Source organism: Natrix helvetica, assembly GCF_964273705.1.
Source record: "Natrix helvetica genome assembly, chromosome: 11".
In the NCBI taxonomy this organism is placed as follows: domain Eukaryota; kingdom Metazoa; phylum Chordata; class Lepidosauria; order Squamata; family Natricidae; genus Natrix; species Natrix helvetica.
In genome coordinates, this window is record NC_138562.1 from 5,484,725 (window position 1) to 5,500,058 (window position 15,334).

Consider the following 15,334-nt stretch of genomic DNA (forward strand, 5'->3'; position numbering starts at 1 on the left):
ATGGGGTGTTTTTGCCCGAAAGCAGAAGTGCCGGATTTTGTTATAAACTGGTCCTGTTATTGTGGGACGGTGCAAATGACTGTAAACATGAGCCAGTTGCCAAGCATCAAAATGCAGTCATGTGACGGGTGTGTGTGTGTGTGTGTCTGTGCGTGCTGGCTATCAGAACTCCGGAACCAGTCCGTAAGAACCTTTTTTTGAACAAAATATTAATATTCAAATACATTAAAAAGAACCTTTTGGGGTGGTCCGTCATAACTTCAATCCAAGCAACCAATCAATCATACATTGGGGATTATCTGTATTCATGAAATCACGAGGCAAAAGCCCCAAGTCAACTTTTCAGACAAACAAGTTATTTTTAAAAGGAAGCCATCATTTTGAAGGGAAGTATGTGATGTTAGAGAGACGCGGAGGCTCAGTGGCTGACGCTGAGCTTGTCGATCAGAAAGGTTGGCAGTTTGGCAGTTCGAATCCCTAGCGCCACGTAACGGAGTGAGCTCTCCATTACTTGTCCCACCTTCTGCCAACCTACCAGTTCGAAAGCAAGTAGAAAAATAGGGACCACCTTTGGTGGGAAGGTAACAGCGTTCCGTGCACCTTCGGCATTGAGTCATGCCAGCCACATGACCACGGAGACATCTTCGGACAGTGCTGGCCCTTTGGCTTTGAAACAGAGACAAGCACTGCCCCCTAGAGTCGTGAATGACTAGCACATATGTGCGAGGGGAACGTTTAACCTTATGCGATATTACACCATTTACAGGAGAGATTGGAAATGGCTCCAATCCTCATGGCTATGTCCATGGATGATGTGGAATTAAAGGGCTGGCCCTCATGGCGCTTGTTGGGATGACTGTTGGATTTGGCCACCGTACTTTGTTTATGGGTAAAGGCTCAAAGATGTTCAGGAGATGTCCTGTCCTTCCAGAAAATATTGTCTCTTTCTATATATGTCAACGTGCCAAATGGCCTTATAATTCTGCTTTTGAATAGAATAGAATAACTGAGTTGGAAGGGACCTTGGAGGTCTTCTAGTCCAACCCCCCTGCTTAGGCAGGAAACCCTACACCACTTCAGTGGATATCCAACGTTTTCTTAAAAACTTCCAGTGTTGGAGTTTTACAAGTTCTGGAGGCAAGTTGTTCCACTGATTAATTGTTCTCTCAGGAAATTTCTCCTCAATTCTAAGTTGCTTCTCACCTTGATTAGTTTTCACCCATTGCTTCTTGTCCTATCTTCGGGTGCTTTGGAGAATAGTTTGACTCCCTCTTCTTTGTGGCAACCCCTGAGATATTGGAAGACTGCTATCATGTCTCCCCTAGTCCTTCTTTCCATTAAACTAGACATACCCAGTTCCTGCAACCGTTCCTCATATGTTTTAGTCTCCAGTCCCCTGATCCTCTTTGTTGCTCTTCTCTGCCCTCTTTCTAGAGTCTCCACATCTTTTCTACATCGTGGTGACCAAAACTGGATGCAGTATTCCAAGTGTGGTCTTACCAAGGCATGATAAAGTGGTATTAACATTTCACATGATCTTGATTCACGTTTTGAATCACGATTCACGACGCCCCTTTTGAAGACAAGGGGCAAAGGGGAATCTGCAGTCTGGGTGAAAATCACTGGAATCAACAAACCCCATGAACAACACGTCTTACGCCTCACGAGTGCACCTGCCGGAGGTATCTGGACAGAACAGGTTATCCACACCCTCAATGTTCAGGCCTATGCAAAAAAATGTTGACTTCAAAAGCAAAGGTGGCTTTGATGATACTTCTTCTTGGATAATCCCATTATTTACTGGTGGGAAAACCATCTTATGAACAGAAGGTTTGATATGCAACGTGCATCAAAAACAAGCTTTTTGCAAAGTCTCTAAATATGCAGCACATACTGCCATTATTTTAAAATAAATGTTAAAATATATTGTTTGCCATAGGAAACAGAAGTTACTTACAATAATAATTAGAGGGAGAACTTAAGAGGTAAATAATACATAAAAGGTAACATGGATGCAAACAAAGTTGGAGTAGTGAGGACTGAGGACTGAGGCAAAAGTTTGGAGCAAACAAAGATTACAGTTACAAAAAAAAAAATCCCAACATAATTCTAACTTACTTGTTATCTCCAACACAACAGTCCAGGAAGAAAAATAAACGTATTATGATAGTATTGACTATCATGGGATCAAATAACCCGATGCAAATCTTACACTAAGATATAAACATTAATCTTATTTATAGCGTATTTGTGTATAAAATAGTTCAAAAAGCAGATTTGAAATTTGCTATTTTTTTTGCTTTTGTCTTTTTAAAAAAAAAACACAATCAGTGCAATTTGAAACTTCACCTTGCAGCAGCCTTCCTAACACTACATATTCTTGGGGTTAAAAATAGCTTTCCCTTGTTTGTGGAGGAAATTCAGCCATAGAAAGAAAAGAGAAACAGAACTGCGACCTTGCAGTGGTTCTTGAATCTTTTTCTACAGAAAAGATGCTATTTTGCAAAAGTTCCGGTCAGCAATTCAACTTGTTTCTATTTCTGAGGCCTCCTCTATGAAATTTGCAACTGGGCTGAGAAGCAGAAGAGGAAAGAGTTTATATTCGCCGTTCATGTCTTCTGAGAGGAGGGGCTGATCCAGGGGCTCCAGCGGAGTGGCTCCGGCCGTTTGGCTTCCTGGGCTGGCGACGCGCTGCGCTGCTTCGTTGCTCTCCATGGAAGCCAGCAGATCCCCTCCGGCGTTCCCCAGGCGGCCGTCTTCCTCACTGGAAGGCAGTTCTTCAAACAGTGAAAGCAAAGGGTTCCCCCGATACTGAATCAGCTGCATGTCTGGGGGGGGGGAGAGGAGGAGGAATAGCTAGTTAATAAATAGTTAATAGCTAAGTTAAATGCTGGTGCTGGCATGTGGAGAGTCCTGGGAGGAACAAGGCCCCCCACCCCCTTGCCCATCCAAGCTGTTGTGGTCTATTGGCAGCCTGGGGAGCTGGCCGCAGAGTCAGACAATGAGGACGTTGGGGAGGAACATGGGCCAGTCCTGGAGTCTGGGGAAGGCTCTGATGGGGGATCTGCGTCGGAGGCAGAGAAGGGGCCATCTGGTAGTTATGTGCTGTCTCCGGAGTCTGACATCACGACACATGGGGAACACGGGGAGCCTGTTCCCCTTGTGCGCATGCACAGAGCTTCCAGAAGGCGAGAACAATTAAGACAAAAAAGGGCAACTCAGGAGTAAGGCTTGGAGATGATTGGCCTCTCCCGTAAGACATAAAGGAGGAGCAAACGGACGTGAGCCTTTGCAGGAAGCAACTTTGTTCATTCTGGTCGGTTTAAACTCTGAAGCTCCATTTGACTCTGTGTTCCGCTTGGCCTTGCAAAACTAATTGGCAATTAGGTTACTGGCAGCCTTTCAAGGTATTAGCCTTATCCTGAAAGACTTTGGCAGACTTCTGTCGGACTCTCCACAGACTGCTTGTGAATCATTGCAGGTTGTGAATGAACATAATTCACAGCCATTTAAATAATTTTAAAAAAGGGTTTTGTGACTAAGCATGTGATTTTTACTATCTCAGGAAGCCTAGGTCAGAACACAAGCAGAGCGCAGACAAGATCCCGGAGGAGGGAACGTTCAAGCAAGAGCTCTGCCGTCTGAGTCACACCATAGGCTGCAACAAGGATGAAACACGAGGCCATTCAGGCCTGCAGGATGGGCCCTGCCTGTCACTCTTAGAGAAGAACCAACAGAAGCCGCCAGCTGGTTACAGGAACAGCAATAAATAAACTTCACTTTCCATATCTGACATTTTGCCTGGGCAAACTAGAGTTACTTCCAAGTGTATCATTACCGTTACTATTCTTTCAATGCAGTGTTATTTTACAACAAAAGTCAATTTACCAGCAGTGCAATACACACACAAGAAATTAACAGCCAACTCAGCACTGACTCTCTTCCAAACAAAAGGCCAAAGTCTGGAAATAGGAAGTTGGCGAAGGGGATGCTGTCACCACCACCAAGACTGGGGGAGGGGTGTCCGCAGGGCATGGAAAGGAAATCAGAAGCTCTGCCCCCACAAAAACGAACTGGCAATTTCAATCTCACTGCTGGGGATACCATCTTGTCTTTGAAAAGTGTTTCCCGTGAACTTCCCTCCTCCGGTGCCGATCCCCTCAAATCTCCAGCCCCACAGAAGAGGCCTCAGACTCAAATCCGTAAAGGATTTTAAGGGCCGGGAAAGGGAAAGCCGGACGGTGAGGTCAAAAACACCGAGAGAGCTGATGCGGGGACTGCCGCGCTGTCCGCTCAGCCCTCCAGCGTCAAGAGTTGCCTTTAAAAACTGGACTGCATTTCGGAAAGGAAAGCCACGTCCTTTCATTGCACAAGTCCGCTTCCTCCCTTCCTCTCTCTCTGCTCTCCAAATGTTGTGTAAGAAGCACAAAAAGACTCAATCACTCATAACCCAAATAAAATGTCAAACCAGAAGAAGATGCTAAGAATAAAGTTTTGCATGGGGAAAACGTAGGTGCTCAGGGCAGCCCCCTTTAGCAGTGCATGAGAGCCAGTGAGCCAGAGACAGACTCGGGCACTTGTGGGGCAGCTCTTCCCAACTGGATAGTGTTGTGGAGCTGGCAGCAGAGTCGGACAGTGAGGAGGTTGGGGAGGAACATGGGCCAGTCCTGGAGTCTGGGGAAGGCTCGGACGAGGGCTCTGCATCAGAGGCAGAACGGGGGCCAGGGCCGCCTGGGAGTTATGTGCTGCCTCCGGAGCCTCCAGAGTCGGACATGAGCAAGGCAGAGGAACCCGCGCCCAGTGCGCGCATAGATAGAACTGCCAGAAGGCAAGAACAGTTAAGACAAAACGGGCGACTTGGGAGTAAGGCTTAGAGGTGATTGGCCCCTTCCATAAGACATAAAGGAGGAGCAAAGGGAGCCTTTGCAGGAAGCAACTTTGTTCTGGTCGGTTTAAAGTCTGAAGCTCCGTTTTGACTCTGTGTACCGTGTGGCCTTGCAAAGCTAATTGGCAATTAGGTCTTTGGCAGCGTTTCAAGGGAGATAAAAGTGGGTGCTTATCAGCTTTATCCCGAAGGACTGTGGCAGACTTCTGCCAGACTCTTTACAAACTATTTGTGACTCATTACAGGCTGTGAACGAACATAATTCACAGCTGTTGAAATAAAAAAGGGGTTTTTGGGACTAGGCTAGTGCTTTTTACTGTCTCAGGAAGCCTAGGTCAGAACAGATGATCTCAAATGGACTTGAGTCTGACATTCCGAATTCCTAGCCCCTTTGAGCCATGTGGGCTCAAGATTATGGAAGGTGACGACATCCAGACCATCTGGAGGACACCAACTCCTATAAAACAGATGTTGTAAGCCACATAGGACCAGAAAGGGATGCTCCTTCCAAATGGATCCACCCCTGCTTAGCTTCTCCAGACTGATTTGGTAAAACAATTCCCAATTTCTTGCCGTGCTCACCATTCTTCCCTGTGGTTTCCTCATCCGTTATCCCATCCGTGTCTAAATTTGCGGGTAAGTCTTCTGTCTAAAAAAAGAAAAAAAATGCACAGAAAAATGTTTTTGGAATATTTGTTTTAAATGCTATGGTACCTTTCTTTAAAACACAAAGACAAGAGAGCCAACTGTATCCTCATCAGTTTAATTGAGTCTCCTGTCTTCTTTTTAATAAGCTCATCACTCTGGCTATAATAGCCCAGAGCGAGCTTTGCTTCCCCAGCTTCAATTGGTAATGCTCAACTTTAACAGATGATCAGAGTTGGAAGGGACCTTGCAGGTCATCTAGTCCAACCCCCTGCCCAAGCAGGAGATCCTACGCCTGCCTCTACCTAGGTTCGACCTCACAACCTCCTGATTGTGAGGCAAGAGCTCCACCTCTAGGCCACAGCAATAGGTGCAACTTAAAGCACTGCTGCTTCCTACAAGTTGCCCTGGCTGACAGTACAGGTGAAACTCGAAAAATTAGAATATGGTGCAAAAGTTCATTTATTCCAGTAATGCAACTTAAAAGGTGAAACTAATATATGAGATAAGACTCATTACATGCAAAGCAAGATAGTTCAAGCCGTGATTTGTCATAATTGTGATGATTATGGCTTACAGCTCATGAAAACCCCAAATCCACAATCTCAGAAAATTAGAACATTACATGCAATCCATAAAACAAGGATTGTACATAGAACAATATGGGAGCTCTGAAAAGTATAAAGCATGCATATGTACTCAGTACTTGGTTTGGGCCCCTTTTGCAGCAATTACTGCCTCAATGCGGCATGGCATGGAAGCTATCAGCCTGTGGCACTGCTGAGGTGTTATGGAAGACCAGGATGCTTCAATAGCGGCCTTCAGCTCTTCTGCATTGTTCGGTCTCATGTCTCTCATCTTTCTCTTGGCAATGCCCCATAGATTCTCTATGGGGTTCAGGTCAGGCGAGTTTGCTGGCCAATCAAGCACAGTAATCCAACAGTCATTGAACCAGGTTTTGGTGCTTTTGGCAGTGTGGGCAGCTGGAAAATGAAGTCAGCATCCCCATAAAGCCCGTCTGCAGAAGGAAGCATGAAGTGCTCCAAAATCTCCTGGTAGACGGCTGGGTTGATCCTGGACTTAATGAAGCACAGTGGACCAACACCAGCAGATGACATGGCTCCCCAAACCAACACAGACTATGGAAACTTCACACTGGACTTCAAGCATCTTGCAGTGTGTGCCTCTCCATTCTTCCTCCATACTCTGGGTCCTTGGTTTTCAAATGAGATGCAAAAGTTGCTCTCATCAGAAAAGAGGACTTTGGACCACTGAGCAACAGACCAGGTCTGTTTTTCTTTAGCCCAGGTAAGACGCTTCTGACTTTGTTTGTTGTTCAGGAGCGGCTTGACAAGAGGAATACGACATTTGAAGCCCATGTCCAGGATTCATCTGTGTGTGGTGGCTCTTGATGCACTGACTCCAGCCTCAGTCCACTCCTTGTGAAAGTCCCCAACACTTTTGAATGGCCTTTTCCTGACAATCCTCTCCAGGCTGCGGTCATCCCTGCTGCTTGTGCACCTTTTTCTTCCACACTTTTCCCTTCCACATAACTTTCTATTAATGTGCTTTGATACATCACTTTGGGAACATCCAACTTCTTTTGCAATGACCTTTTGGGGCTTTCCCTCCTTATGGAGGGTGTCAATGATGGTTTTCTGCACAACTGTCAGGTCAGCAGTCTTTCCCATGATTGTGATTCCTACTGAACCAGACCGAGAGACCATTTAAAGTCTCAGGAACCCTTTGCAGGTGTTATGGCTTAATTAGCTGATTAGAGTGGGACACTTTGAGCCATATTGCACCTTTTCACAATATTGCACCTTTTCACAATATTCTAATTTTCTGAGATTGTGGATTTGGGGTTTTCATGAGCTGTAAGCCATAATCATCACAATTATAACAAATCACAGCTTGAACTATCTTGCTTTGCATGTAATGAGTCTATCTCATATATTAGTTTCGCCTTTTAAGTTGCATTCTTGAAATAAATGAACTTTCGCAAAATATTCTAATTTTTTGAGTTTCACCTGTGATGCTTTTTATCTATTCTACAGCTGGTCAATAGAAATATTTCAAGACGTTTGTTTTGGTATTTCTGCTGCAACTGAGGGCTGTAATTTTTTTTTTTTTAAAAAAATAAGGATGTAAGCATAAAAATAATTCTAGTAAACTACCTTATTTTTCGGAGTATAAGACACACCTTTTTTCCTCAAAAAAAGAGGCTGAAAATCTGGGTGTGTCTTATACACCGAATACAGCATTTTTTTGCCCCCCTTCACCAAAATGGCCGTGCATAGCCTTTAGAAGGCTTCCAGAGTGCTCCTGGGGGCTGGGGAGGGCAGAAATGAGCAAAAAACAGGCTGGTTTTTGTTCGTTTCTGCCCTCCCCAGCCCCCAGGAAAACTCAATGCATGCCCGTTATTTGTTTAAAAATGGGCTGTTTTGGGAGGTCTGCAGAGTGCAAAAACTTTTTTTTAAATTTGCCTCTTCAAAATCTTGGTGCGTTTTATACTCTGAAAAATATGGCATACTTTTATGTGCATCACATGAAAGATGAACACTGCAAGCACCTGACAGCTTACATTTCATTTCAGGACTCTCTATTGAAACAAACCATCTTGGCTAGACACATTGTCTCTGCAGGAAGCCAGGATGGTCTGCTTACAGATCACAAGCTCTGAAAACAGAGAGAGTCCGGGTCTCAGCCGCCTACACGCAAAAGGCCCCGCATCCCACTCCCATTTCCTCCTAGGAGACCCGTGTGCTGCATAGATCCAACCCAGTTCTTCTGAGCGCCACTTACAAAGTCCAGGTCGTTGGTGGAAGCTACCAGAGTTTCACTCCAATTAGCAGAATCCAAACCATCCTGAAAAAGGAGCTCATTTGAAAAGAAAAATGTGTTGATTTTCTTCCAAGTACTTGGTTGGCAAGAGAGTTTAGATTTGGCAGAGGTCTCTTTATCACAACATAATTTAAAACTGGTTAACTTGAAACTTTTTATTAGGGGGGCTGCTGTGATCATAGAGTACTGCAAATCTTGCAGAGCGCAGAATTAAGAGCTGGATGGCCTAAAAAACAAAAAAGGCTTAGCCCGAGTCCAAGCCTTTAACTACCCAAACGTTACCAGGAAAAAACCAGCAAGCCAGACCTTGGAAAATGCCCCTAATAAACAGAGAAGAGAAACATTTAAGGAGATTAAAGCCCAAGCAAGCAAGACAGGCAAAGTCCCAACAAAACACAAGCTGTTTTCATCAAAAGGGCTTCTTTGGTGCAAAAATTCCTTTGAATGGGAAAATCACTCCTGAACCCTCAAGGGCTTAACACAGTGATGGCAAACCTTGTTTTCCTCGGGTGCTGAAAGCACATGTGCGCATGCCGACACCCATAATGCAATGCACCCCCCGTGCTCCCCCACCCCCACGCATGACCATTTTGGTGCTGGCAGGCCTCCCTAAAGCCTCCTGGGACCAAATATGGGGTGTGAGGGTGGGACTCAGACCGTGTCCCCTCCACCCCTGCGCATGTGCGTGCGACCCCCCCATGCATATGCGCGTGATACCCCCACCCCCATGCATGCGTGTGCATCTCCCAGCAGAGATCTGAAAATCAGCTGACCACATGCGCAGTGGAGCTGACCTGGGCGACAGCTCACATGCCTGCAGAGATGGCTCCGTGTGTCACCTGTGGCATGTGTGCCATAGGTCGGCCGTCACGGGCCTAACATGAACTGAACAGGACTTCCTGAACAAGGGGAGGAATCAGCACCACCACATCAGGCTCAAGCCGGCTCTGCAATCCCCCCAGGAGCATCCACTCACAATAGGCCTCCGTTCTACTCCGAGGGGAGGCTGAGGCACCTGAGCTATGCACAAGTTGGCTCTTCTACGGCTTCTGGAGGAAGGGGAGGGAAAGAGAGCAGGGGCCCAACCGGTGAATCCACGCTGTGGGCTGGATATGACAGGGGAACAAAACCCGTTTGGATGTTTCTTACTCTGGCTTCTGGGAAGGAAGCATAGACCTAGCATGCCTCGGCCTCAGTGGGAATGACGGAAGCAGCAGTCCGTCTTATCTGAACTGGGAAAGCTAAAAATAAATAAAAACATCTTTTCAGAAGCTCAGCCAGCAATATAGATAGCATAAATGCCATCTGGGAAATGGATTTACTTATTAAATGTATTTCCCGCCCATCTCTCGGCAACTCTGGGTGACTTGCAATACTAAAGCGGCTTTTCATTGAACCCAGTGGCCTGAAAGGAAGCAAAAGTTGCTTACCTACAGCTCATTCCTAGAGGTTCGTGGTCTGAAGAAAAGGACTGTGGCGCAGCTGGTTCTTTTATGCCCTCCGGGACAGGGATGGCAGCCGAGTCAAGAGGAAGTTCTGATGGGCATCCCTCCACACCCCCCTCCCAACAGAGAAGTCAAATCTGAGAGCCCCATTTAACAGTAGACCAGGGGTGTCCAAACTTGGCAACTTTAAGACTTGTGGACTTCAACTCCCAGAGCTGGCTGGGGAATTCTGGCAGTTGAAGTCCACAAGTCTTAAAGTTGCCAAGTTTGGACACCCCTGCAGTAGACAATCAAGCCATGGATTTGCCCTCTAGCTTTATTTTATGACTGACCGGGGGGTGGGGGTGGTTCTCCTTAAAAAAGAAAAGAAAAGTAAGGAGAGGAAAGAGGAAAAAGTCTCCAAGATCTTCAGAAACCCTTCAGTACCCACCTTTATTCTTCCTCCGTTGGGCAGGTTCTTAAGCTGACTAAAATTGTCCACAAATCAAGTTTATACCAAATATGTAAACCAGTTTGAAATGGTTCAATTATTGTGATCTGCTGAAAGTTTCTATGAAAGAGGTATAACGTACCTGCTTCCCTGAAAATAAGGCAGGGTCTTATTTTCTTTTGACCCCTGAAATAAGCGCTTGGCCTTATTTTTGAGGTGCAGGAAGCGGCGAGCGTGGTCACCTCAGGGCTGCAGCCGTATTGCAACATTTTCAGAGGAGGGCTTATTTTAGTGCATGTCCTAAAAAGCCCAATTGGGCTTATTATCCGGGGAGGTCTTATTTTGGGGAAAACGGGGCACACTAAAAAAGCTAACGTGTGTGCGCGCATGTGTGAGCGAGAGTGAGAGAGAGATCAGTATCTGTTAACCTTCTTCATTTATTGCTCTTGCTCTCTTTTTCTACTACTCCATTTACCTGGTAAAGGTATTCCTCAAATTCAACTGTTCAGGGTCCAGCGTTTTCTAAGCAACTTTGCCGATCAGAAATAAACACACGCTTGGGTACCTTCAATTCCAAGAATCGTCCCCCCTCCCCCCCCCATTTTCCCAATTTGCTGCTCCCCTCCCTCCCAGGAGCCAAGGAAGACCCACTGCCTACCTTTTCCAATCTGAGAGGAGCTCCTGGTATGCTTGAACCCAACACGGGAAGCTCTGGACTGGAAGTCTGGAGGTAGAAATGAAGGCAATGCTTTATGGGTTAGAAACAATTTAAACAGCAAAAATACGACAAGGGCCTCTCTTGAGACAAATCAAATGCTTAAACATTGGGGGGAGGGGGTGTGTAAAAATAAGCTCCCTTCAAGTTAGGCAAAGTGCTGTCAGTGCACTGAGACTAAAAGATGATGCCCCTCAATCCTAGAAGCAGAGGCACCTTGTAAGTGAAACGGGTGGCATATGAATATAGTCAATCAATAAAAAGAACCATTCTGACAGACGTCTGCTCGAGTTGCCAGTCTTTCAGGGGAATGTTGATAAGCACCCACCTTTATCTCCCTTGAAACGCTGCCAGAGACCTCATTGCCAATTAGTTTTTCAAGGCCAAACTTAGCACAGAGTCAAACAGGACTTCTCAGAGCTTAAACCGAATATATGAACTAATTCCTTCCTGCAAAAGCTCATGTCTCGTTCGCTCCTCTTTTATGTCTTATGGGAGGGGCCAATCATCTCCAAGCCTTACTCCCAAGTCGACCCTTGCCTTCTGGCAGCTCCGCGCATGCGCACACTGGGAACAGGCTCCCGCTGTTCTTCTGCCTCCGTCAGACTCTGGAGGCAGCACATAACTACCAGATGGCCTTGGCCCCCTCTCTGCCTGCGATGAAGAGCCCTCGTCCGAGCCTTCCCCAGACTCCAGGACTGGCCCAAGTTCCTCCCCAACCTCCTCACTGTCCAACTCTGCTGCCAGCTGCGCAGGCTGCCGGTGGACCACAACAGGTGGTGCTGAAGGCTGGCTCCCTAGGTTAGTCCCAGCTGCCACAGAAATTCTCCAAGCACCCTTGACAGTAAATTGGTGTCTTGCCAGGACACCAATTTGCTGTCAGGAGTGGTTGGAGAAATTCCCCTGATCCTGAAGGGGAGGGAAAGATAGAGAGGGCAGAGAATAGAAGAACAGCAGAAACTGAGTTTTTCTTCTCTAGGTAATGCGAGAGGAAGGCAGCAGCCCAGCTAAGAAATCCACACAGAATAGTGGACTCACATCAGTGTGTGTTTCCAAAGCATGGTTGGCTTTTTTCCCAGAGAGCATTGCCTGAAGTTCCTCAAGACTCGCATCGATACAATTCAAGAAGTCTTGGATCTCTTCTCTGCGAAGGGAAGCAGGGAAATAATAAATATAACAGCCTGTCAAAAGTTTGTGGCATAAATTCAAATCCAGAAAGCACACACAGGTAATTGATTCGGCAGCATTCATTAACTTCTTTATATACATAAGAATAGATGAATAAATGTACAATACCAACAGGGGGTTCTTTCAAGTAAACACTAGGCAGGAGAGTTACAGGCAAACAAAGCAGTTAGTTTCATTTCAGCAGACAAGCCCAGACAGACTGCTAGTTTACTTCTCAGAGCAGCAGACTGCTTAAGTTTCTGTTTCAATTCTCTGCACAGACTCAGATCTGTTTAAGCTCCCATTGGCTGACTTAGTTGCTATGCATATTAATTGGCTGACCTGTCGTGAATATTTAACATAGCCAGACTGGGAGTTATACTATCAGGCTTTGGTATTTACATGGGTGAAAGAATGGATTAGTTTGAAGCATAAAAGATTAACAACTTTGAATACACACACACATATATATATATATGGGTTAGATAAAATGGCAGAAACTGTGGGACAGGAATTATAAATTAACGATGTCAACTGCATATAAAGAAAACCTTTATAAAATGTTTTATCGATGGCATTTTTCACCCACAAGATTTGCAAATATGCTTAAGGACATGTCCACTAAATGTTGGAAATGTAATCAGACACAGGGTTCATATTATCATATGTGGTGCACATGCCCAAAGTCAAAATAATATTGGACAAAAATACATACATGATTGGAAAAAATGACGAAGCAACCTATAGATCTAAAACCAGAAATATTTTTGTTGGGTATCGTACTGGAAAAATATAATAAAGGGAATATATACATACTTAATTTTATTAAGTTGTTTTATTACATTTTTGTATTTGCACAACAATGGAAAAGTGAAGTGATCCGTATAAAGGAAAATGTAATTTAAAAAAAACTAGAATGTGCAGGAATGGATAGTTTAACACTTAAAATTAAGGAAAAGAAAGAAACTCAAAACTGTTTAACATGGGACTCATTTTATCAATGGCTAACCAACAGAAACAGAAGCTAGAAATATGGAAATATAAGAGAAGGATTAGTTTTATAAGGAAGGTTTATTAAAACGGATAAGCAAATACTATTATGATGAGATCAATACTAATGATATTATTGTAAATATTATGATTATTATTTCTCAAAATTATTTGTATGCAGACAATACTGTTTATTTAGAAATGGAATTTTTTATATTTCATAAATTTTTTTAAAAAACAGGCAGAAGGAAGCAGATTTCACTACATTCCAAGAAGAAACTCAGAAGGGCCAGCTCGATCTGCAGTAGTAGTAGCCTTCAGTTTACTATATCTTAGTTTGCCTATCGGAAGAATGATGCACAATGCTCGAAGCATTGTTAGAGACCCCACACGCCCAACCCACTCTCTGTTTCTGTTGTTCCCCTCTAGTAGGTTTCAAAGAATTTCTAGCAGGACTATCAGATTTTGTAACAGCTTTGTTCCCCCGGCCATCCATCTGGTAAAACCTGCAAGGCTAGTTTTTCTCACCATGTACATGTATACATCTGAACTAGACTGTGTTGTTTCTCTGTGTCATACATGTGGGGATATGCATACTTTATTTATTTATTTATTCATTCATGTTTATGTACTGTATATTGGACGTGGTGACCCTTTGAGACCTGTATGTAATGAAATTTCATTTTAATGTATGCTGGTTAGTGTACATTTAAAGGGACAAAGTTATTCTATTCTCTATTCTATTCCATTCCATTCGACAGAGGATGGGAAGTGAGGGTTTCTTACACAGCAGTTTACACTGAGAAATAAGGAGGAAGAATCTAGCAAGGAATTCACAGCTTCTGCTCAAGAGAAACACTCAGAAGTCTTTCCCCTTCCAAAAGGACGCTGAAGAACGAGGGAGACAGCAGCTCCAGAAAACCAAGGGGAAAAACAAGGGTATAAACCAGTGTTTCTCAAACTTGGCGACTTTAAGTCCTGTGGACTTCAACTCCCAGAATTCCCCAGCCAGCATAGCTGGCTGGGGAATTCTGGGAGTTGAAGTCCACAGGACTTAAAGTCACCAAGTTTGAGAAACACTGGTATAAACAGTAGAACACATTTTCTTGGGGGGGCCCGGACTGTCTGATGCTAGTACTTGTCATGGAGGGCAAGGAAGAGACTAACCTCCCTCCAATGCCATGGTTCTGTGGCAGGGGATAATCCTGCCAGGTGTTTCCTCTCTGAAAGTAGACACACACCTGTCAAGGAAAGAGTCACTCGAGGCCGTTGTTTGGTTTTCGTTGATGATGGAATCGATGACTGTTGCCGCTTCTTCGTTCGCGCTGACTTGTGGAGTGTGCAACTCCACAGCACCGGACTGGAGGGAGCCATCCGAGAGCTGAACCGAATGGTCACCTTGGGGCACTTCTGGCTCGGGGGTCTCTAGTGTTTCACAAGTGGGAATTCCTTCTCTGGTGGGCACAGGAGCCTTCCTGAAAACAAACAACAGGCACAGGCTGAACTTTCGCTTTCTCCGAATAGTGCAGCAAAGCACCTCCCACAGCACCCCAAAGTGGAGAGAACCCACTTTTTCCAATGGGAATCCTGCACTGCTGGCGTCTATCCCGTTTGAAAGGGCAAAGAGACTCTCGAATCAAATCACAGCATCCATGCAGTTCTGCAGGGCTACAGAAGTGGTTTTGCATTCTTGAAAGGAAATCTAATGTTGATTTCCTTTCCCAGAGTCCTTAATGGTCTGGACTAATCTTAGAATCTAAACAGCCAATCGGTCCTGGTTCATACTTGTCTGGGGACCCAAGTATGAATTCGAATATCGTTGACTGGGAACTTGGAAGAACAATCCATAAGGAGATAAAGGCAAGCCTCTTGTGTAATACTACGTGAATGCAGTCACCAGAAGCCGAACTCGCCTTGAGAGCATCTTTGCCTTTAATTTTGTTTTAGAATAGAACAGAACACAGAACAGAATAGAGAATAGAATAGAGAAGAATACAGAACAGAATAGAATAGAATAAAATTCTTTTATTGGCCAAGTGTGATTGGACACACAAGGAATTTGTCTTTGGTGCAGATGAGCTCAGTGTACCTAAAAGGAAAAGATACATTCATCAAGAATCCTAAGGTACAACACTTAATGATAATCACAGGGTACAAATAAGCAATCAGGAAACAATCAATATAAATTGTAAGGATACAAGCAACGAAGTTAC

General features: G+C 44.7%; 1 protein-coding gene across 3 annotated transcripts in view; it reads right to left on the minus strand.

Moving 5' to 3' along the window:
* Positions 1-1,491: 1,491 nt before the first annotated feature.
* LOC309397725 (heat shock factor protein 3-like) overlaps positions 1,492-15,334 on the minus strand; it is a 34,687-nt gene continuing 20,844 nt past the window's right edge. Inside the window, exons 9-13 of one of the 3 annotated variants that reach the window (XM_081963998.1) lie at positions 14,363-14,596; positions 12,003-12,108; positions 10,908-10,973; positions 5,468-5,534; positions 1,492-2,828 (exon numbers count right to left, since the gene is read on the minus strand). In XM_081963998.1, the coding sequence (XP_081820124.1) occupies positions 2,524-2,828; positions 5,468-5,534; positions 10,908-10,973; positions 12,003-12,108; positions 14,363-14,596 (778 nt within the window). In that variant the 3' untranslated portion in view covers positions 1,492-2,523. Of the gene's footprint in view, positions 2,829-5,467; positions 5,535-7,999; positions 8,399-10,907; positions 10,974-12,002; positions 12,109-14,362; positions 14,597-15,334 lie in introns of those variants that run through there. The other 2 variants (XM_081963999.1, XM_081964000.1) reach the window with 2 other exon arrangements.